The sequence below is a fragment of the Sus scrofa genome, chromosome 4, assembly GCF_054392235.1.
Source record: "Sus scrofa isolate SSC_HxYL_T2T_F1_AM1 chromosome 4, Sscrofa_HxYL_maternal_Yorkshire_Landrace_v2.0, whole genome shotgun sequence".
Lineage (NCBI taxonomy): Eukaryota > Metazoa > Chordata > Mammalia > Artiodactyla > Suidae > Sus > Sus scrofa.
The window spans coordinates 84,517,148-84,538,579 of record NC_139386.1 but is presented as its reverse complement, the minus strand read 5'-3'; the positions used below and the strand labels follow the sequence as shown (position 1 = coordinate 84,538,579).

Here is a 21,432-nt window from a genome sequence, read left to right as displayed (position 1 = left end):
CATCAGCTTCAGGGTCATTGTGAGCATGAAAGTCAGGGACAAAGTCAGGAAAGAATTAGGCAGTGGATTAGGATCAAGCTCATACTCACAGTCAGGACAGGTGGTGGGTGAGGTCAGGTCAGGACAAGGATCAGAGCTGAGAAGATACTAAGTGTGAGGTTTAGGGTCATAAGGATCTTCACAGTTAGGGTCAAGGTCATGGTGGTAGTAAATGGCAGAAAATAGTGTCAAGGTTAAGTTCAGGATGAGTTCAGGGTCAGGGTCAAGGTCAGTGTCAAAGTTATGAGGAAGGATCTATTCAGTATCAGTGTGATTATGAGGGTCAGGAAAATGGTCAAGGTCTAGCTCAAAGTGAGTCTGAAAGTCAAGGTCACAGTGAGGGCTGAGGAAAAAGTTGATTTCTGGCTCTTATCAGGATTGAGGTCAGAATAAGGTTCATTTTCAGGGTAAGGATGAGTGTTAGGGTGAGGGCTAGATGATGGTAAATTTTATATTCACTGTTATGGGGAATCAGAGTGCGTTTTAGTTTCCTAGATCTGTGTGACAAATTAACACAAACTAGTTAGCTTAAAGCTACAGAAATTTATTCTCTCACAGTTGTGGAGGTCAGAAGTCAGAAATTGGAGGAGTTCCTGTCATGGCTCAGTGGTTAAAGAATCCAGCTAGGAACCATGAGGTTACAGGTTCGATCCTTGGCCTTGCTCAGTGGGTTAAGGATGAGGCTCAGATCCCATGTTGCTGTGGCTCTGGCATAGGCCAGCGGCTACAGCTCCATTATACCCCTAGGCTGGGAACCTCCATATGCCGCTGGAGTGGCCCTAGAAAAGACAAAGAAAGAAGACAAAAAAAAAAAAAAAAAAAAAAAGGAAGTCAGAAATCAAGGTGCTGACAAGGGCACACTCTCTCCAAAAGCTCTAGGGGAGTATCCTACTTTGTTTCTTCCAACTTTTAGTAGCCCCAGAATTTCTTGGCTTGTGGTAGCTTAACTCTATTCTCTGCCTCCATCTTCGTGCACTTCCTCTAAGTCTGTTTTCCCTTCTTCTGTGTGTCAAAATGTATCACCAAACAAGCTAGTACCTGCTCTACCCACAAGGAAACAGTGTTTAGTACACCTCTTCTTGAAATCCTTAATTCTGCAAAGGCCGTTTTTCCAAACAAGGTCACATTCACTAGTACTGGCATTAGTAACTGGACATGTCTCTTAAGGGCTACTATTCAGGCCAGCATAGGGTCAAGGTCAGGTATATTTAGGGTCAGAGTCATAGGCAAGTCTCAAGCCAGGCTTAGGTTAGCATAAAGGGAAAGTTGAGGGTCAGGGTTAGGATCTATGAGCACCAGCTTATAAGAAAGCTAAGGGTTAGGGTTGGGTGAAATAAGGAGCAAGGTTAGGTGTACGTCAGGGTAAAGGTAGGGTCAAGTGGGAGGGTGAGGGTAATGGTCAGTGCTGGTGTTAGGGACCAAGTCATGGTGATGGCTGGGGCTCCTGTCTTGGGAGTCAAGGTCAAGATCATGAATCAAGGTCATGTTAAGTTTCAGCCTCATGTTCAGAGTCAATGTTAAGCTTTGGGTCAAAAGTTAGAATCAGGGTCAGGATGAAGTTCATTGTTATGGTAATGTGGATCGGGGCAAAGTTCAAGTTCTGGGATCACGTCAGAGTCAGCATCAGAATGAGGGTCAATGTTAGAGTCAGAGAATGTTTAGGTTAGGGTTAGGTCAGGTTGAGTGTCATCAATTGTTAATTGCTCACTTTTATAGTATGCTATAAATAGTAAAATGGAGAAAACATGGACTTGGTGTCACACGAGATCAAACCCTAAACACGTACTAGCTGTGCAACCTCAGGCAAATTATTTCTATTTCATAATTATCAGTTCATTTATTTATTCATATCAAATATTTATTTGGGCGCTTCATTTGTGGAAGACACTTTGCTAAGGATATAAAGATCAAGAAGACAGAAATGGTACTATGTTATAGTACATAGGTGGAACCAGATGATAAATTATTAAAATAATTATTTAGGTTATGATTATTACAACATCTTCAAAGGATCATAGGGTCTGTGAAAATGATGAAGAGGGAGGTTCAACCACCTGAGAGTTCAGGGAAACTAACTGAACAGGACCCCGGGAGGCCTTCCCAGAGTGGAACCCCACTCACATCCTCCACCTGGCTTTTTTATCTACAGAAAAACTTTCATCAAAGAACCAATTTAATCAGAGCAGTGAGAAAATACAGAGAAAAAGAAAAAGAGTAATAAAAATTTAGCCATTTGACAAAGTCAAGGACCTTCAGTTCTTCTTCAAAGACTGTGGATAATATTCTGAGCCATGTCCTTGGAGCTGTTTTGGAGGTGTTGAAGCTCCCACCAGGTGGAAGAAGTCAACTGTGTGCTGCCCACAAGCATGTAGAGCCCAGACTGGTTGGAACAAGAAGGTTGATGACGCTGACTCCCACTTACCTCACCACCCACCAGTCAGGAAAATATCCATGAGCTGATCACGCCCTGCTCCTCAGTCTAAAACTCTTCACTACCTCTTGGGGCGGGGGGAGGAGGGGGTCACAGTCCTTGAGGCACTAGCCTGCTGTGTCCCCTCTTTGCCTGGCAATTGAAGCCACTTTTTCTGTTTCCTCCAAGTCTGTCTCCGCATTTCTATTTGGCATCAGTGGACAAAAGCAGCCGAGATTTCAAAAACAAAACTAAGGAGTTCAGGTTCAGGGTTTTTGTGGTTTCTTTGTTTTGTTTTGTTTTTTTAATTTTTTTTTCTTTTCTAGGGCCGCACCTGCAGCATATGGAGGTTCCCAGGCTGGGGTCTAATCGGAGCTACAGCTGCTGGCCTATGCCAGAGCCACAGCAACGTGGGATCCAAGCTGCCTTTTCGATCTACACCACAGCTCACGGCAATGCCGGGTCCTTAACCCACTGAGCGAGGCCAGGGATCGAACCTGCAACCTCATGGTTCCTAGTCAGATTCGTTAACCACTGAGCCACAACGGGAACTGTTTCGCTTTTTTTAAATCTCAAATTAAAAAAAATTTTTTTTCAAACATCCCAAGGAATCACAGAGTAAACCTCTATGTACTGATCTCCCAGCTTCAACAATTTTCAATAGTTGTATACAAACTGGCATGGGAGAGGGCAGCCAGAGCCTTTCAGGACATGGAGTAGCAAATGCAGAGACCCTGAGGCCCAGGGTACAAGTGACAACTGAAAGTCACGCTCATATGGAGAGCATAAACATCATGGGGATGCTTGTAGGGAAAATGGATTTTAAGTGTGTGATGGATCAGGGCAAGAGTGGATTAGGCTATGTTAGTTAGGAGGCTACCGAGTAGTCTGGGCAAAAGAAACTGGTGGCCTGAAATACAGTAGTGGCAGTGTGTAGGTAAGAGATTAACACAAGAGGGGTTAGTGCAAGTTTGTGTGCTCATTGCACAGTGACCCCCAAACAAACTGAAACACTGGAGTTTGGAGCAGAGAAATGTTTATTGCAGGGTCATGCTTATGCCCCCTAATACCCTAAATTCCCCAGTCTTTGTAAAGCATTTTTAAAAGCCAGGTGAGGGAGGGGTCATAGGGTAAGCGATCAGCTCGTGCACAATTCTCTGATTGGCTGATTGTGAGATCACAGGGCAGGGTCACAGGGGTTAACATTATCAGTCCTTAGGCTCCAGAATACCTGGGGACTGTGTACTCAGGGTCATCAAATAGTTAATATCTATCATTTGGTGTATGTGTGGTGGGGTCACACTTGTAAAACAACTAGGAAACATGCATCGGACACTGTTATCTAGGTACTTTAGAGAGGAGCTAAAGCAGCTGTCCCAGGAAGGCCCCATAGGGTCCTGCTCAGTCATAGATGTGGGACAGACAGGCCTTTGATAAGAGAGATAAAATGTCTGCGAAAATGAACAGGTTTGTTACTGACCCCCAACAGGTCAGTGACTCCCTCAATGCGTCCTTTGCTTGGAATTGCAAATGCCAATCAAAGTAATGCAGTTGGGTAAAGCAGAGCAGAAACTTTAGTCATTGACCAAGGAATGGAGAATGGAGAGGGGGTAAGGGAATTCTCTGAAGGGAAGGGAGTAAGAGAATTTTAAGGGGTAGGAGGCAGACTTCTCACCAGGGTTCTAGGAAAGGGGTGAAGATTTTCAGAGGCAGGTGGGGCTAGCTGGGGCTAGCTGGGGCATGCGCAGTCTTCCATGCTTTTTTGCACATGGAAGAATTTTGCCCAGCAGAGTACAAATCCTTCCCTGGGGCAGAGATCCTAGCATGGTAACAAAGCAATGGTAACTTTTGGACACCTCCAGGTTTCACCTTCAGAGGTGAGTTCCTGTGGCCATCAGAGCCAGTTTGGGGCTTCCTCTGGCCAGTCACCTTGCTTGTCTGGCTGTGACCTGACTCAGGGCCCTGCCCTCAGGATGGATTTTTGCACAAGGGTCTCTGGGAAGTTGACAGGATGTACTATGGTCTGGTACCCCTCCTTTCTCTGACCCTGAGGAAACTTTTTGCAAATGTGTAGTTCTGGAGGTCTCCTTGACCTCAAGAATGAGAAAAAGGTGATCTCTCTTTTATCCAAGCAGGATGCAGCCTTTATCTTGAAGTTATCTGCCACAGGGAACAGATTACAGCTGCTCAGCCTGGGACCCATCTATCTCCTGCTTCAGTAAGGTCTAATTGAGGTAATAATAGCAAATCTTTGGGGAGTCCCTGGCAGAGGCTCGATATTCTAAATCCTAAACTACCCACATTTAGAACCAGTTTATCTTATTCTAAGTGTTGACAGGAACATTATTAGTAAGGTCTACCTCAAGCTAATACTTTTTTTTTTTTTCGGTGATTGCAGTTATCTTACTTTATACTAAGCAGTTGTGGCTTAGGCACTGGAACTCAAACACAATATGGTGAAAGAATAGGCACCAGGGAGGAGAAAAAGACTGAAAACGGCTAAATTGCAAAACACAAAAGTGCTTTTGCAGCAAAAGACCAAAACCCCACTTCTGCCATACTTGTGAGGGTACCAATGGGAACCCTTCCCTCCTGCCCTGGCTGACGCTTTTCACCTTAAATCACGGTGTTAGTTTTCTCTACCACAGACATATCTTTATTAGTGAATACTCCTTCCCTATGACATTGTAACCTAATTCCCTTTATACTCTGTCCTTCCCATTGCATTCCGTTTTGAATCTACTCTCCAAATGCTGGGACACTTAAGCAAACTGGCTTGCAGGGTCTAAGGAAGGGAACAGCCTTTGGTTCTCAAAGTGAGGCAGGACGGCGTTACCTGGGAACTCATCAGAAATGCAGGTTCTCCGGCCTCACTCCGGACCCTAGGAGTCTAAGACCTAGTCACCGGTTATAACAAGTCCCACAGGGATTCTGGCGTCTCTGAACTTGAAAATTTCTTGTTTGCATACTAACCCCCTTGTCTCCCAGCAGGTGGGGAAATAGCACCCCTATCTCGGGTTATTTACGGCTGCAACCATTCCTTAAGTATCGATTGTTGAATTCATAGCCCACTTTGGGTTATCACTTATTTTTATTAAGGCGAGTCCTTGCCTAACAAAACACAATATGTACGAGCCTTATCTGAAAAACAGCGCGCGGACTTTTAATAGCTCCCAAGGCGGCGCTTCGGCCTGTCCAAGGGGCGCTCCGCAGGACTCACCTCCAGGTATAGGTAGGAGGAGTACCGCAGCAAACCTTGATCCAGACCTGGCGTCCCTACCGAGTTCCCAGCGGCCAACCGGGTGCGGGGGGCGGGGGTACTAGAGGAAACTACACTCCAGCGGGAGCAACAGCCTAGCACAGCGCGCGCTGCTGCGCAGCGCGTCGGGAGGGCGGTGCGCCCGAAGAATCCCCTCCCCCAATCCGAGGTCCAGCCAATCACAACGTGCGGTGCCGCGCGGCGCGTCGGAAGGGCGGTGCGCCCGGAGAGTCCCCACCCCCAGACTGAGGGCTCACCAATCACAATGTGCGATGCGGCGCGGCCCGCCTGGGGGGCGGTACGTCTGGAGAGCCCCTGCCCTCAGCCCGAGGCCCTCCAATCGTAGCGCGTGGTGCGGCGCGGCGCGCCGAATTGGTGCGGTGGTGAGCAGCTTTCCGGCTCCCTGAGGGGTGGTGCGCTCTTGAGGACGCGGCGTGCGGGGACATGCCCCGCGGCGGCGGTTCGCGCGGCCCGAAGGTAGGCTTTGGGCGTGTGGGTGCCGCCTCCTCCGGGTAGGCCAGGGGTCTGTGGCGCCCGTAGTGTGGAAGCGGCCCGCGTCTGAGGCAGAGCGGGAGGAGCCGCTCTCTTGGAGGGCGGCGGTCGCGGGCGTGGGGCGACCGGGGCGGGTCAGAAGGGCCGTGTGGTTTGAACCTCCCTGGGTTCGGCCGGTCTCTGCCGGTCGCACCCCGGCAGCGGCGGCGGCGTCCTGGGTCCGCGAGGGGCTGCGTCCCCGCCGGGTCTGCGCCACGTCGCCTCCCCTGGCCCTTCAGCCTTTGGCGCGGGGTCCGTGTGGGGAGCCTGGTTCGGAGTGTAAGTGCCCTTGGCGCTTCGAAAGCTGTTTCTGAGCTCCTTGCTTACGAATATGCTTGTCTCATCTGACCGAAAACTTATCAAAGCAGACACTGCTTCCTTTCTTGACTCCGCTCCTTTTACCAAAAAACCATCTGAAAGAATAGTCCGTGTATGGCTCAGCCCCCTTGTCACTACCGTATCTCCTCGCTTCTGGGATACCACTGAGTGAGTGTCACACACCTTGCCAGTTTTATAACCACTTTAGGGAGGAAAAGAAGCCTATGACACGCATACCTGTAGATTGTGGGCTACATCCTGATTTTAGACATAGGAAAAGTCCAGGAAATATACATATATATACATACATACATATATATATGTGTGTGTATATATATATATATATATATATATATATATATATATATATATATATTTTTTTTTTTTTTAGGGCCTCACCCATGGCATGTGGAGGTTCCCAGGCCTGGGGTCTAATTGGAGCTACAGCTGCCGGCCTATGCCACAGCCGCTCGGGATCCAAGCCGCGTCTATGACCCACACCAGAGCTCACCGCAACCTCGGATCCTCAACCCACTGAGTGAGGCCAGGGATGGAACGCACAACCTCTTGGTTCCTGATCAGATTTGTTGCCGCTGCGCCCCGCTGGGAACTCCCAAGGAAGCATATTGAACTGTTCAATCCAATATAACATTGGTCATTGTAGCATTTGACGTATTTGCCACCTGCTTCTCTTTCTGTCTTGCAACTGCTCATTTACTTCTCTTTACTGTCTTCCTGCGGGTTCTAACTTTTGACCTTGTGCTTTTTTACCTCTTTACAAGTTTGTTCTGGGCAATCTCATACATTGATGATGATTTTCAGATCTGTATTTGACCTTTCCCTTGAGTTCAGCTTAAACTCAGTGTATTGTGAAATCATTCTTTCGACCACAGTCCACTAAGGCGCCTAGTCAACAGTTTCTTCTGTGTTTTATAGGTCTCAGCCTGTATTATTTGTCCAAAGCTCCCATAGACATCCTCCTGCCCACCCATTGTTATGGCTGGACCAGATCTTGTGGTTCTAATTATGATGGCAAGGTGCACTTCAGCAAAAACCATCAGGGCACTTTGCAAAACAAGATTCCTTACAGGTCCTGGAGAGTACGTTGTACACCAAAGGGCTACACAGCAAGGTCAGGAGGAGAGAGACATAGAGAGGGACAAAGGGAGAGCGAGAGGGATGGCATACTTGGGGTCAGCCTTTATTAGTTTGAGGATCAAATGTCTGGAATTTTGGGGTTTACTTTCATTGGCTATTTTTAAGTAATACCGGGAATTAGGGAGACGCAGCGTTACTCTGTGATGGTCAGTTATCTAGATTACCCAAGGCTTTTGAAAGAAAGCCCTTCATGGGAGGAGGTGTATGTAGTTCCTTACCTGGTGGTTTTGCAAGTAGCTGTGTCATACAGCTGGAGATGCATCTATTCAGGATGGATTTCTGAAATGGATGCCACTTGGTGGTCAAATGCTTAATAATGTCAGACACTTAAACTCCATCCTGACTTAGAAATGTTCATGTTTTTGACTTGATACTCATTTTTACTCTCTTCATTATATCAGTTTTCAAGACCTTGCCAGTTTTTCTCTTCAGTAGTTGTGTTAACTATGTATTACTCTGTAACAGATTGTCTCAAAACCAAAGCAGCTTAAAACAGATGTTTATTTCCCATACTGTGTCTGAGGATCAGGAATCTGAGAATGACTTGGTGTGGTTCCACCTTAGAGTTTCCCCCAAGTCGCATCAAATAAAGGGTCACTGAGGCTGGAGGATCCATTTCTAAGCACTCCTGTGATTGTTGGCAATTGTTCCTTGCCAATTCCATAGGTCAGCTCACAACATGACAGCTGGCTTTCCTAAGAGCAAGAGTGAGGGAGCAACTAAGAAAGAGGCCCTGGTGTCTTTTTATAACATAATCTTTGAAGTGATAGGCCATGTCTTCTATTAATCACATAGATCAAAATGGTATAGTGTGGGACCGTAGAGGTTGTGGATGCCAAGAGCTGGTGATCCATCTTAGAGCCTGGCTGCCAAGATAATTTTGCCCCAGGAAGTTTTTTTCTTTTTCTTTTTTTCTTTCGCTTCTTTCTTTGTTTTCTCTTTTCACCCTAGGTCAGGCCCAGAATACTTCATGCATGGAATATTTGTGTGTAACCATGTAGCATGCTTCCATTCCATCTTCTGAGATGACTTTCCCTTAGGCCCCATCTTAATTGTTATTCCTCTGCTTAGGCATTATTTTGCTTCTTTTTTTTTTTTTTTTGGTCTTTTTGCTATTTCTTTGGGCCACTCCCATGGCATATGGAGGTTCCCAGGCTAGGGGTCGAATCGGAGCTGTAGCTGCCGGCCTACACCAGAGCCACAGCAATGCAGGATCCGAGCCGCGTCTGCAACCTACACCCCAGCTCACGGCAATGCCGGATCATTAACCCACTGAGCAAGGGCAGGGATCGAACCCGCAACCTCATGGTTCCTAGTCAGATTCGTTAAACACTGCGCCACGATGGGAACTCCTATTTTGCTTCTTATTGAACACATAATAATTTATTTTGGACTTACCTTGTGGTAAGTACTTTATGTGTATTAACTCATTTAATTTTTTCAAAAGTCCTTTGAGATAGGTACTGTTATTTTATGGATGAGGAAACTGAGTCAGAGCAGAGAGGTTAAGTAATTTACCCAGGGTCAAACAACAATTAAGTGAAGAAGCCAGGATTTGTATCCAGGTTGTCAGCTCCAGACCTTGCTTTGCCTGTTATTCACAGCTTCCATAATGTGGTCATAACCTTTCCCTAAATTTTCCAACTTTATTATTTATCCTTTAGGTAAAATAAACTATTTTCATTGTATTTTCTTTCCTCCTGATATTTGTTAATGTTCTTGGTATGTAGTAAGTCCATTTCTTCCACTTTTGCTTATTGAAACCTTAATCATCTGTCAAGGCCCACCTTAAATCCTACCTTCTCCTTATTATGTGTTTAATAAGAAGCAGTTGTAAATTAATTTTATTCTGTATTCCTGTAGAACTTTGTATCATCCTTATAACTTCATTCCATATTAGGTTTGTTTGTATCTATGCCTTTATTCCCTTATAATGTGGATACTGTGAGGTTAGGGACTGTGTCTTCAACCCATGTCCCCCAGAGTACCTGCCACAATCCCTTGAGTATATTAGATACCTAATACATATCTGATGAGTAAATGAAAGGAAAACTAGTTTAGAAGATTTGCAAGTATTGTAGGTATGAAGAAACATGGGGAAAAATACCCGTGGATCCTAGTCGGGTTCATTAACTGCTGAGCCACGAAGGGAACTCCCTTATGTCCAAATGTTATCAATTGTCTAATAATGATCTATTTTCTCAGTTTAGATTTAGGTTGTGCATTTTTGGTAGTAATACTGTGGCTGTTGTCTTGTGTTCTGCTTGATGTCTCATATCAGAAAGCACTTGATGCTGGTTTATGCCAACATTGATGACTTAAGATGATGTCTAACAGGTTTCTCCACTGTCAAGTTACTATTTTTAACCTTTGGGATTAATAAATAATTTGTGGGGAGGTGCTTTGTGACCCTGTATATATCCTTTTTATCCTCAAACATTCAGCCACTAGTTTTAGCATTCATTGATGATTTTCTAAATCCATCATTTATGTGTTTGTTTGTATCAATGTAGATTTATATTCGTACTTTATTCAATAGATTTTAATACTTTACTGTCATTATTTATTTGATGCTGGAATGTCCTGCTTTTGGCCAGTGAGAGCCCCTTTCTGCAGGCTCATATGTCCTTTTGACATGTTGTCATTATTCCTTGAACAGTTTCTTACTTCCTGCTCAGAGTATCTCAGGCTCATCTTGTCCTTCCCTATCCCATCCCTAGTATCGCCGCCCACTTCTTTTTGTTCTTGTTGATTTTTGTTTGTTTTTTTCGGCTGCACCGGCTGTATATGGAAGTTCCCAGGTTAGAGGTGGAATTGGAGCTGCAGCTGAGGCCTATGCCATAGCAACACTGGATCTGAGCCACATCTTCGACTTAGGCCACAGCTTGCCGCAGTATTGGATCCTTAACCCATTGAGCGAGGCCAGGGATTGCACCTGCATCCTTACAGAGACTATAGTGGGTCCTTAACCTGCTGAAGCACAATGGGAACGCCTCACCCACTTCTTTAAAGAGCTTCTTTAAAGAGCTAACCTTGGCTGATTTAATTTGTTAAGGAGGTATTATGGAGTTTTATATATATATTTATTTGCTCTATGTAGATCACTTTTTTGTTTGTTTGTTTCTTTCTTTTTTTTTACTTGTTTTAGATAACTAAGTGAGCTTCTTCAGAACTGTCAGATAACTGCAAGCTGGTGGAGGGTAGCACCTTGCTGAGGACAGATGCCTCTTCCTCTTGTAGTTCTGCCCCAACATAGGAATTTTTGCATAAGAAAGAACATGCTTAGACCTGTTAAGTATCAAAATACCATCTATGTTGTGGGCGAAGTTATCTTTATGAATTTGTTACCTTCTTCTTAGTTAAGGAAGTTTCAATGGTATATTTTAATCTTACTTTTTTTTATACAATTACTACAATAGCATTGATGAGGGATTTTATTTCTTTTTCTTTTCTTTCTTTTTTTATAAATTTTTATGGCTATACCCAGGGCATATGGAAGTTCTTGGGCCAGAGACTGAATCCAAGCAATAACTGCAACCTATGCCTCAGCTGTGGCAACATGGATCCTTTAAGCCACTGTGCTGGGCCAGGGATCGAACCCTCATCTCTGCAGCAACTTGAGCTACTGCAGTTGGATTCTTAACCCACTGTGACAGCGGGAACTCCAGATTTTGTTTCTTTTTTTTTCTTTTTTCTTTTTTTTTTTTGTCTTTTTGCCATTTCTTGGGCCACTCCTGTGGCATATGGAGGTTCCCAGGCTAGGGGTCGAATCGGAGCTGTAGCCACCGGCCTACGCCAGAGCCACAGCAACGCGGGATCCGAGCCGCATCTGCAACCTATACCACAGCTCACGGCAACGCCGGATCCTTAACCCACTGAGCAAGGGCAGGGATCGAACCCGCAACCTCATGGTTCCTAGTCCGGTTCGTTAACCACTGCGCCACGACGGGAACTCCCAGATTTTGTTTCTGATTAAGTGATCAGCTCATAGTAGTTGACCTTAATTTGATTCCTAATGCAAATCTGCAATTTTCCTTAGAATGCAAATTTTAACACTTTGTCTATTTTAGACATTTTATAAAAACGGTAAAGTAACTCGTGTGAGGCATATGGAAGTTCCTGGGCTAGGATTCGAATCTGAGCTGCAGCTGCAACCTTTGCCATAGCTGTGGCAACTCTGGATCCTTAACCTACTGTACTGGGTTGGGTATTGAACCCATGCCTCAGAAGCAACCCAAGCTGCTGCAGAGACAATGCCAGATCCTTAACCCACTGTGCCACAACAGAAACTCCCCTTTGAGTATCTTAAATGTGTGATTCCAGTTTTTTCTGGCTTGAAGAGTTGTTGTCAACAATAATGATATCAACAAGAATGATAATGTCATGTGTTTTTTTTACTAATTGCTCAAAGGAATTTTTTAAAACTCTGTTTACTGAATATATCTTGGTTTTTATTGCTTCTGGGCTGATATTTATGTGGTATGCTTACTAATGTAGGTTTTTTAATTTTAGGAAAGTTTTCTGTAATTGTTTTTCATATTCTGTCCTATTACTTTGCTTTTCTTTTTCATGGATTCCTATTTGTGTTAAATCCCTGAAAGGGTTTATCTTTGTTTCTCTTGAATTCTTTTATTCTTTCTTCATTGGAGGAGGGTAAACTTTAAAATTTCCTCCTTAATAATACCCTCTATTTCTGAGATACTCTCTGTGGTATCTGCTTGATCTTGGATTTCTTCCAGTTTAGTTCTACTCCAGCAGTTTCTTCCCTATCAGGAAGGTAATCTTGGCTGTCTAGTTATTAGTGTCCTGGTTGCCCATACCCCTTTGGGTCTTCTGGGATAGAGCCCGTGTCCTCTCCACACCCCCCATTTTGGGTGCATTCTCTGACTACCTGCTCTCCTTCCTGGTGAACCCCAGATCCCTCTGTGCTCAGTCCTCATTTGCTTCCTTGCTTCTCTCAGCTTCTTTCTTCTTAGATATCATACCATGGGAGTTCCCGTTGTGGCGCAGCGGAAGCGAATTCGACTAGGAACCATGAGGTTGAGGGTTCAACCCCTGGCCTTGCTCAGTGGGTTAAGGATCCAGTGTTGCTGTGAGCTGTGGTGTAGGTTGCAGACACGGCTCAGATCTGGCATTTCTGTGGCTGTGGTGTAGGTCGGCAGCTATAGCTCCAATTCAACCCCTAGCCTGGCAACCTCCATATGCTGTGGGTGTGGCCTTCAAAGGCAAAAAAAAAAAAAAAAAAAAAAAAAAGATATCATAACATGAAGGATTTTGGAGGGTTTATTGTCCACTTTTACTCTGGAGTTTATAATCTGGTTCTAAGTGTTACCCAAGTATATTTGGTTTTGCTCTCTCATGATCTTTTCTTTCTGTGGGAATTCAGAGATGTTTATGAACTATGCCTTCACCACTGCCATTCTTGGGTTTCCATATTGTTAATCTACATTTAATGAAGTTGATTTCATTATCTTTTTTCTTTGAAAATTATCTCTACAGAGAAAAAGAAATTGGGATGTAGAATATGGATCCTTTCCAGGAGAGAATCAACTGCAGTGCAGAAGATCAGGGCGCAGGACTGTAGGGACAGCTGCTTCCCTTTCTAAAGCCTGGCTCAGGTGTGGAGAAGGATTTCAGGAGACTCCGGTAAAGTAGTTGTAGTATTGTTTTCCCCGAATGTTAGAGAATAGATGCCAGATTCCTGAGTGTTCAGGTCACCGTAATTATATTTCTTTGGAATTCCCTTCCTTAATTTCGTTTAGAATACTGTACTTAGTGTATTACTTTTTTCCCTCATCCTTGAATTTCTTAATTGTGGCATATTAATAGTCACAAAGAACCTTTGTACTTTTTTTGGTGAGGAGTACGTATTGAAAATGTTCTCAGAAAATGAAACAGATGAGCATGCTACTCTTTTAAAAAATATGTTTATGAAATGCTTATATATTACGAATCTTATGGCAGCAAGTTATTCTGTTAATTTCTATTTTATGATAACTTTGAAGTACTCACATAAGGAGTACTCACCACTATTATAAACTCTAAAGTTTAGACAGCTCTCTGTTGAGATTCTGGAAAAATATAAAAACGTGTTTATGGGAGTTCTTGTTGTGGCTCAGCGGGTTATGAACCCAACTAGTGTCTGAGAGGGTGCGGGTTTGATACCTGGCCTCACTCAGTGGGTTAAGGATCTGGCATTGCCACAAGCTATGGCTGTGGTGTAGGCTGGCAGCTGCAGCTCCTATTCGACCCCTAGCCTGGGAGCTTCCATATGCTGCAGGTGTGTTCCTAAAAAGCAGAAAAGAAAAGCACTTACAAGTATGTGCTTTGGGAATACTTCTTGGCAAATATAAATAAAGGAAAACTGAGGAATAAGTTAAGGGGGTGTGGTATAAGTGCTTGAATATTTTACAAAATATTGTTGGTTGGAGTTCCCGTTGTGGCTCAGCAGACTAAGAACCTGGCATAGTCTCTGTGAGGATGTGGGTTTGATCCCTGGCCTTGATCAGTGGGTTAAGGATCCAGCGTTGCTGCAGGCTGCAGTGCAGGTTGTAGATGTGGCTTGGATCTGGCATTGTTGTGGCTGTGGTGTAGGCCTACAGCTGCAGCTCCGGTTTGACCTCTAGCCTGGGAACTTCTATATGCCAAGGGTGCAGCTTTAAAAGAAAAAACGAAAGCAAAACAAAACATTATTGGTTTCTAGCCCTTTTCACATAAATTATTACATCATTAATTATTATTATTGTCATTATCTGCCTGCAGTCATTAATAGCTGAAAAGAAGACCACTACAGAAAAACACCTTGAATTGTCCTGTGTACCCAAGGAAGGTAATGTGTTGTTGATTTCTTGACAGAAAAGATATGTCCTCCTTTGATTTATTAGCTTTTTTTTTAAGAAGCTGTTTATGTAGTTTGGATAGACTCTATATTCATGGTTAAAATATGCCAAAACAATGTAAAAAGATATTCTCTTGAAAAATCTCTCTCATCTTAGTTAGCATCTATCCCATTTTTTCTGCCTCCTATGGGTAATTATTAAAAAAAATTTTGTCTCCTTCCTTGGTTCACTCCTGTCAACAGAGCCCAGTAAATAAGCTCAGGCTCATGGCTCCAGGAATTTTTTAAAAAGTCTGATTTGGGAAATAAAGTTAAGACCTACAATATAAGGACTATCTACTTAGTGAAATTCTTACTTGGCAAATTAGAGAAGGCTTTCAGTTACAAATAGTAGGAAACCCTATTGGACTGTTTGAGGAAATGGGGTTGAATTTATGTATTGCAACAACAAGGCCAGGGGGCCAGACATGAACCTTTGTAGATAGTGATTTTCTTTAAAAGACAGAACTTAAAGAAATGTATTACCAAAAACTTGAAACTATGTAATAAAAAGAAAACTGTTTAATATTTTTCTTGAAATGCCCTGCAAAATATGTTCTCAAAACCTGTTTATTATTGAGGTCAGAAATCTGCTCCTTGTGAGGCATTAATAAATTTTTAAATTATTATTTGTTGATGTGCTTTTCTCCTCGTTGGACTATACATTTCTTAAGGGCAGTTCCTCCTCCATTGCTCATCTTTATATTCAAGGGGGCTAGGGTTAGGATATGACAAGGAATGTTATAAAAAAAGTGCTCAGGAGTTCTCATTGTGGCACAGTGGAAACGAATCCAACTATCCTACTAGGAACTATGAGGTTGTGGGTTCAATCCCTGGTCTCACTCAGTGGGTTAAGGATCTGGCGTTGCCGTGAGCTGTGGTGTAGGTTTCAGATGCGGCTCAGATCCCACGTTGTTGGTGGCTGTGGCGTAGGCTGGCGGCTACAGCTCCAGTTGGACCCCTAACGTGGAAACCTCCATATGCTTTGGGTGCAGCCCTAAAAAGCCAAAAAAAAAAAAAAAAAAAAAAAAAGAAAGAGTGCTACAAACTGTGTGTTTTGAACAACAGAAATTTATTATCTTGCACTCTGGAGGCTGAAGGTCCTAAGTGAAGATATTGGCAGGTTTGGTTCCTCCTAGGATGTTCTCTAGGCTTCTTTCCTTGACTTGTAGATGGCTGTCTTCTCCATGAGTCTCTTTACATTATCTTCCCTCTCTGCATGTCTGGCTGTGTCTGAATTTCTCCTTTTTGTAAGGACACTTGTCATATTGGATTAGGACCCACACTAAAGATCTCATTTTAATTTGATTACTTCTGTAAATACCCTATATCCAAATAAGATCATGTACTGAGATGTTACATTTTTTTTTAATGGTTTTTATTTTTTCCATCATTCCTGGTTTACAGTGGGTTAGGATTTTAACATATGAATGAGTTTTGGGAGGGACACAATTCAGCCTATGACACCAGGTGGTAGTACAATGCCTGGTACCCACTGGACACCCAGAAATGTTTGTAAATGCATGGTAACTATTCTCATAGCCTGGCTGATGACCTTTCTGGAATTTCATTGGAATGGGCCTTGGTTTCAAGGGTACCCTTTTTGGCAAATAAAATGAGTTACTGAGTAATAAATTCCTAGTAGAGATTTTACCTATATAAATATATGGTTAAGTGCCTATAATTTATATGTTTCTGAATTCTTTATATATTCTGGAAATAGTGACAACTTAGTCCATTGAAGCTGCTATCACAAAAATGCCACAGACTGGGTTGCTTATAAACAAAAAAAAATTTATTTCTCACAGTTCTGGAGGCTGAAAGTTAGTGCATTCATTTGGTGTCTGACAAGGACTCACTTCCTGGTTCATAGAGTCTTGTTTCGATGTCCTCACATGGTAGAAGGGGCCAGGGATCTCGATGGGGCTTCTTTTAATAGGGCACTAATTCCAGTAATGAGGCCTTGCCCTCATGACCTAATTACCTCCTGAAGACCATGCCTCTTAACACCATCACATGGAGGATTAGGCTTTAATATGTGAGTTTTAGGGGCACACAGACATACAGTCTGTAGCATTCCACTTCTTCCATTTGATTTACTTTTCCAGATGCATAATAATGAAAAAGATTGATAATGTCTTTTGCAAGTAAGTACACAGCTTAGTTTTATTAACTCTTTAAGTCCATATAGGTTCTTAGGTTTATCTGAATTGTTAGTATTTAATCTTTTGAGGGATAGATAGCTTTGGTAATTTTATTTTATTTTATTTTTTATTTTTTTAATTTTTATTTTTATTTATTTATTTATTTTTTGTCTTTTTGCTATTTCTTTGGGCTGCTCCCATGGTATATGGAGGTTCCCAGGCTAGGGGTCAAATCGGAGCTGTAGCCACTGGCCTACGCCAGAGCCACAGCAACGCGGGATCCGAGCCGCATCTGCGACCTACACCACAGCTCACAGCAACGCTGGATCGTCAACCCACTGAGCAAGGGCAGGGACCGAACCAGCAACCTCATGGTTCCTAGTCAGGTTCGTTAACCACTGCGCCACGATGGGAACTCCAGCTTTGGTAATTTTAGATGTTTATGGCACAAAGTGCTCAGTAAATGTTTACTATTATTTCACGTTTTTGTGCTTTTGTAAGTGTTGATTTTCCAGACACCATTTTGTCAGTGAATCCTCCTTTCCTGATCAACCAAAAAATGGAGCATCCACTTTTTTTGTGACATCATTATATTGTGACATACTTCTAATATAGTATTTAATTTTCCTTTTCATGATTAATTAGTGTTTTCTTTCAGACTGTGCATTTCTTGAGGGCAAGAGTTTTCTTCCCCCACCCCCCAGGATTTACTGTATCAGAGGTGTTATGTATTTAGTGAAGCTGTTTAACTTCTGACCCTGTTTCCTCGTCTATAAAACTTGAGTTATAAAATCTAATCTCTTAATCTCATAGTATATTAAAATATGGCTAAGGGAGGGTTTTGGAGTTTTAGCATTATAACTCAATTACTTACTCAATATAAGAAAAATTGATTTTTATTAGCTATCTACTCCTTTTCTGATCAATATCAGTAAGGTTTTCTCTTGGATTTCTGGTTCCACTCAGGTGGAGTCTCCCCATTCCTTCAAGGTTTCCTATTTATCAGAATGACTAAAATAAAAAATAATGGGAACTCCTGCTGTGGAACAATGGGTTAAGAATCTGACTGCAGCAGGATTTGATCCCTGGCCTGGCACAGTGGACTAAAGGATCTGGCATTGCCACAGCTATGGCATGGGCTGCAGCTGTGGCTCGGATTCAATCCCTGACTCGGGAACTTCCATATGCCGTAGGCACAGGAATAAAATAAAAGTTTTTTTAAAAAATAGTGACCACAAGAAGTGCTGTTGATAATGTGGAGAAACTAAATTACTCACACATTGCTGGTGGGCCTGTAAAATAGCAAAACCATCCAAAAAACAGTTTGGCTTTTCCTTTCTTCCTTTCTCTTTTTATTTCTTTCTTTTCTTTTCTTTCTTTTTCTTTTCTTTTCTTTCTTTTCTTTCTTTCTTGGGCTGCACCTGCAGAATATGGAGTTTCCCAGGCTAGGGGTCAAATCATAGCTGCAGCTGCTGGCCTATGCCACAGCAGAGCTGGATCTGAGCCACATCTGCAACCTATGCTGCAGCTTGTAGCAATATCAGATCCTTAACCCACTGAGTGAGGCCAGGGATTGAACCCTCATCCTAATGGATACTAGTTGGGTTCTTAACCCACTGAGCTACAATGGAAACTCCCTGCTATTAAGTGTTTTCAGCAAATTACTGCTAGCAGAGTTCCTAGTGTGGCAAAAAAAAAAAAAAAAAAAACACATAGAAGCATTCCAATTATAGATAACTATTGATTTTGTAGTTAGTTTTGTGTTTTTTTCCCTTATGGTTTGATCAAATATTCTATGAAATTACAGCTTTATAATTATTTCAAGTTTGTTGTTATTTTTTTAATGACCGCACCCATGGCACATGGAAGTTCCTGGGCCAGGGATTGAATCTGACCCAGAGCTGCAACCTAGGCTGCAGCTGTGGCAACCCTCTATCCTTTAACCCTCCTGCGCTGGACTGGGGATCTAACCCAAGCCTCTGCCGTGACCAAACTGCTGCAGCTGGATTCTTAACCCACTGCGCCACAGTGGAAACTCCTCAAGGTTATATTTTTTGAGTTTTCATTTGTACTCCAGTCATTTTCCTTGTCTTTTATAACTTATCTCAGTCAGCTCTACTTCTTTGTAATTTCGCTTTCATTCAAGGAATCTTGGCTGGGTTGCACAGAGACCTTTGGTTGGAGAGATTTGAAATAAGATATTACCTTCACTATCATTAGAATTCTGTGTATTTGTGACTTTGGGAAAGTAACATGCATAAAACCTCATTCTGATAAATAATTATATCAATTGATGATTTTGTAATATTTTCTTTTTTTAGTAGAACCTACCACATCTAAGAGTACCAGTGACCTTACAGCTCTAACATGGAGTTCCAGTGGAAGTGATTTGTCTGATGAAGATAAAACACTTTTTAAATCACAGAGAGATAATGGACATGGTTCTAGAATAGACAGGTTTTATAACAGAAATCTCTTATGTCCAGAAGATGGAGCCAGTGAAGGTAAATTGATAATTTTATAAGAAATTTAGTTCTGGGTTTGAATATTGGAAAAAATTTACACTCCTTTTGTAATACTTTTTTTTTTTTTTTTTTTTAAGGGCTGCACCTGTAGTGTATGAAGGTTCCCAGGCTACAGTTGAATTGGAGCTGTAGCTGCCGGTCTATACCACAGCCACAGCAACACCAGATCAGAGCTGTGTCTGCAACCTACACCACAGGTCGAGGCAACACCAGATCCTTAACCCACGGGGCTAGGCCAGGGATCAAACCCGCATTCTCATGGATGCCAGTCAGATTCATTTCAGCCGAGCCACGGTGGGAACACCTCCTTTTCTAATACTTAGCATTGATTATCATCTTACTGTGTCCCAGCCTCTCAGCCCTTTAGAAACATTTTCTCATAATATTTCTCACAGTAACTCTAAAAGATATGTATTACCAGTATTACTTTTACTGTTAAAACTTAGGTTTAAACATGTTAGAATTAGTTGGATTCAATTTTGTGTCTCTTTGATGACAAAGCTAGTTCTGTCAAGTACAGACAGACCTTGGAGGTACTGTGGGTTTGGTTCCAGACCACCACAGTAAAGTGAATGTTGCAATAAAGTAAGTTACATGAATTTTTTGATTTCCCACTACCTATAAAAGTTATGTTTATATACTACTGTCATCTGTTGATAAAGTGTACAATAACATCATGTCTAGAAAAATATACATTCCCTAATTTAAAAATGCTTTATTTCTAAAAATGTTAACCATCATCTGAACCTTTAGTGAGTCATTTATTTTTGCTGGTGAAGGATCTTGCTTGGATGTTGATGGCCACTCACTGGTCAGGGTGATAGTTGCTGAAGGCGTGGATTGGTGTGGCAGTTTCTTAAAATAAATTGTGAAGTTTGCTGCATTGTTTGACTCTTTCACAGTGGATTTCTCTGGAGCATGCAATGCTGTTTGCTAGCATTTTACTCACAGGAGAACTGTTTTCCAAATTGGAGTCAACTCTGCTTCTGCTTTATCAACTAAGTTTATATATATGCTAAAGCCTTTGTTGCCATTTCTTTTTCTTTTTTGTTTTGTTTCCTTTCTATCCTTTCTTTCTTTCTTCTTTTCTTCCTTTCTTTCTTTCTTGCCACCCCTCGGCACTGTGGCAATGCTGGATCCTTAACCTACTGTGTAGGGCTGGGGATTGAACCTGCATCCCAGTGCGCCAGATAACACTGTCAGTCCCATTGCATCACAGCAAGAACTCCTTTATTGTGGTTTCTTCCCAGCATCTTCACCAGGAGTAGATTTCATCTCAAGAAACCACTTTCTTTGATCATCCATAGAAGCAACTCCTCATCCTTCAGGTTTCACCCTGAGATTGTAACAATTCAGTTACATCTTTCGGCTCCACTTCTAATTCTAGTTCTGTTGTTTCTACCACATCTATAGTTCTTTCCTCCATGGAAGTCTTGAACTCTGCAGTTATCCATGAGGGTTGAAATCCACTTCTTCTAGACTCCTGTTAGTATTGTTATTTTGACCTCTTCCATGCATGAATCATGAATGTGTTTTTTTTTTTTTTGTCTTTTAGGGCCGCATCTGCGACATATGGAAATACCCTGGCTAGGGGTCAAATGGGGGCTACAGCTGCTGGCCACAGCCACACAGGATCCTAGCCGTGTCTGCAACCTACGCCACAGCTCACAGCAACACTGGATCCTTAACCCACTGAGCGAGGCCAGGGATTGGACCTGCATCCTCGTGGTTACTAGTTGGTCTTGTTGCCGCTGAGCCACAGTAGGAACTTCTGAATCATGAACGTTTTTAATGACCTCTAGAATGGTGAATCCTTTTCAGAAGGTTTTCAGTTGACTTTGCCCAGTTCCATCAGAGGAGTCACTGTCTATGGCAACTATAGCCTTGCAAAATAAATTTCTTAAATAATAAGATTAGAAAGTTGAAATTATTCCTTGATCCATGGGCTGTGGAGTGAATGTTTTTTTTTTTCTTTTTTCTTTTTTCGTCTTTTTGCTATTTCTTGGGCCGCTCCCGCGGCATATGGTTGTTCCCAGGCTAGGGGTCGAATTGGAGCTGTAGCCACCAGCCTACGCCAGAGCCACAGCAACGCGGGATCCGAGCTGCGTCTGCAACCTACACCACAGCTCACGGCAACGCCAGATCGTTAACCCACTGAGCAAGGGCAGGGA

At 42.7% G+C, this 21,432-nt stretch overlaps 1 protein-coding gene and 1 long non-coding RNA gene across 44 annotated transcripts in view; one reads left to right on the top strand and one right to left on the bottom strand.

Annotated features, from left to right (window-relative positions):
- Positions 1-5,860, bottom strand: part of LOC106510093 (uncharacterized) — a 291,454-nt gene extending 285,594 nt beyond the window's left edge. For all 12 annotated transcript variants that reach the window (XR_014843875.1, XR_014843870.1, XR_014843872.1 and 9 more), the window contains exon 1: positions 5,670-5,860. This is a non-coding gene — a long non-coding RNA (uncharacterized LOC106510093). The remainder of the gene's footprint in view (positions 1-5,669) is intronic.
- Positions 5,861-6,059: 199 nt separating this feature from the next.
- The window catches only part of SPIDR (scaffold protein involved in DNA repair), a 315,912-nt gene continuing 300,539 nt past the window's right edge, over positions 6,060-21,432 (top strand). For 16 of the 32 annotated variants that reach the window (XR_014843850.1, XR_014843852.1, XR_014843860.1 and 13 more), the window contains exons 1-4: positions 6,060-6,185; positions 13,215-13,361; positions 14,478-14,544; positions 19,058-19,240. Coding sequence is in view for 21 of the 32 variants with exons in the window: in XM_085022420.1 (XP_084878546.1) it covers positions 6,153-6,185; positions 13,215-13,361; positions 14,478-14,544; positions 19,058-19,240 (430 nt within the window). In the remaining 11 variants the exon portion in view is untranslated. The remainder of the gene's footprint in view (positions 6,186-13,214; positions 13,362-14,477; positions 14,545-19,057; positions 19,241-21,432) is intronic. The other 16 variants (XR_014843858.1, XR_014843851.1, XR_014843857.1 and 13 more) reach the window with 2 other exon arrangements.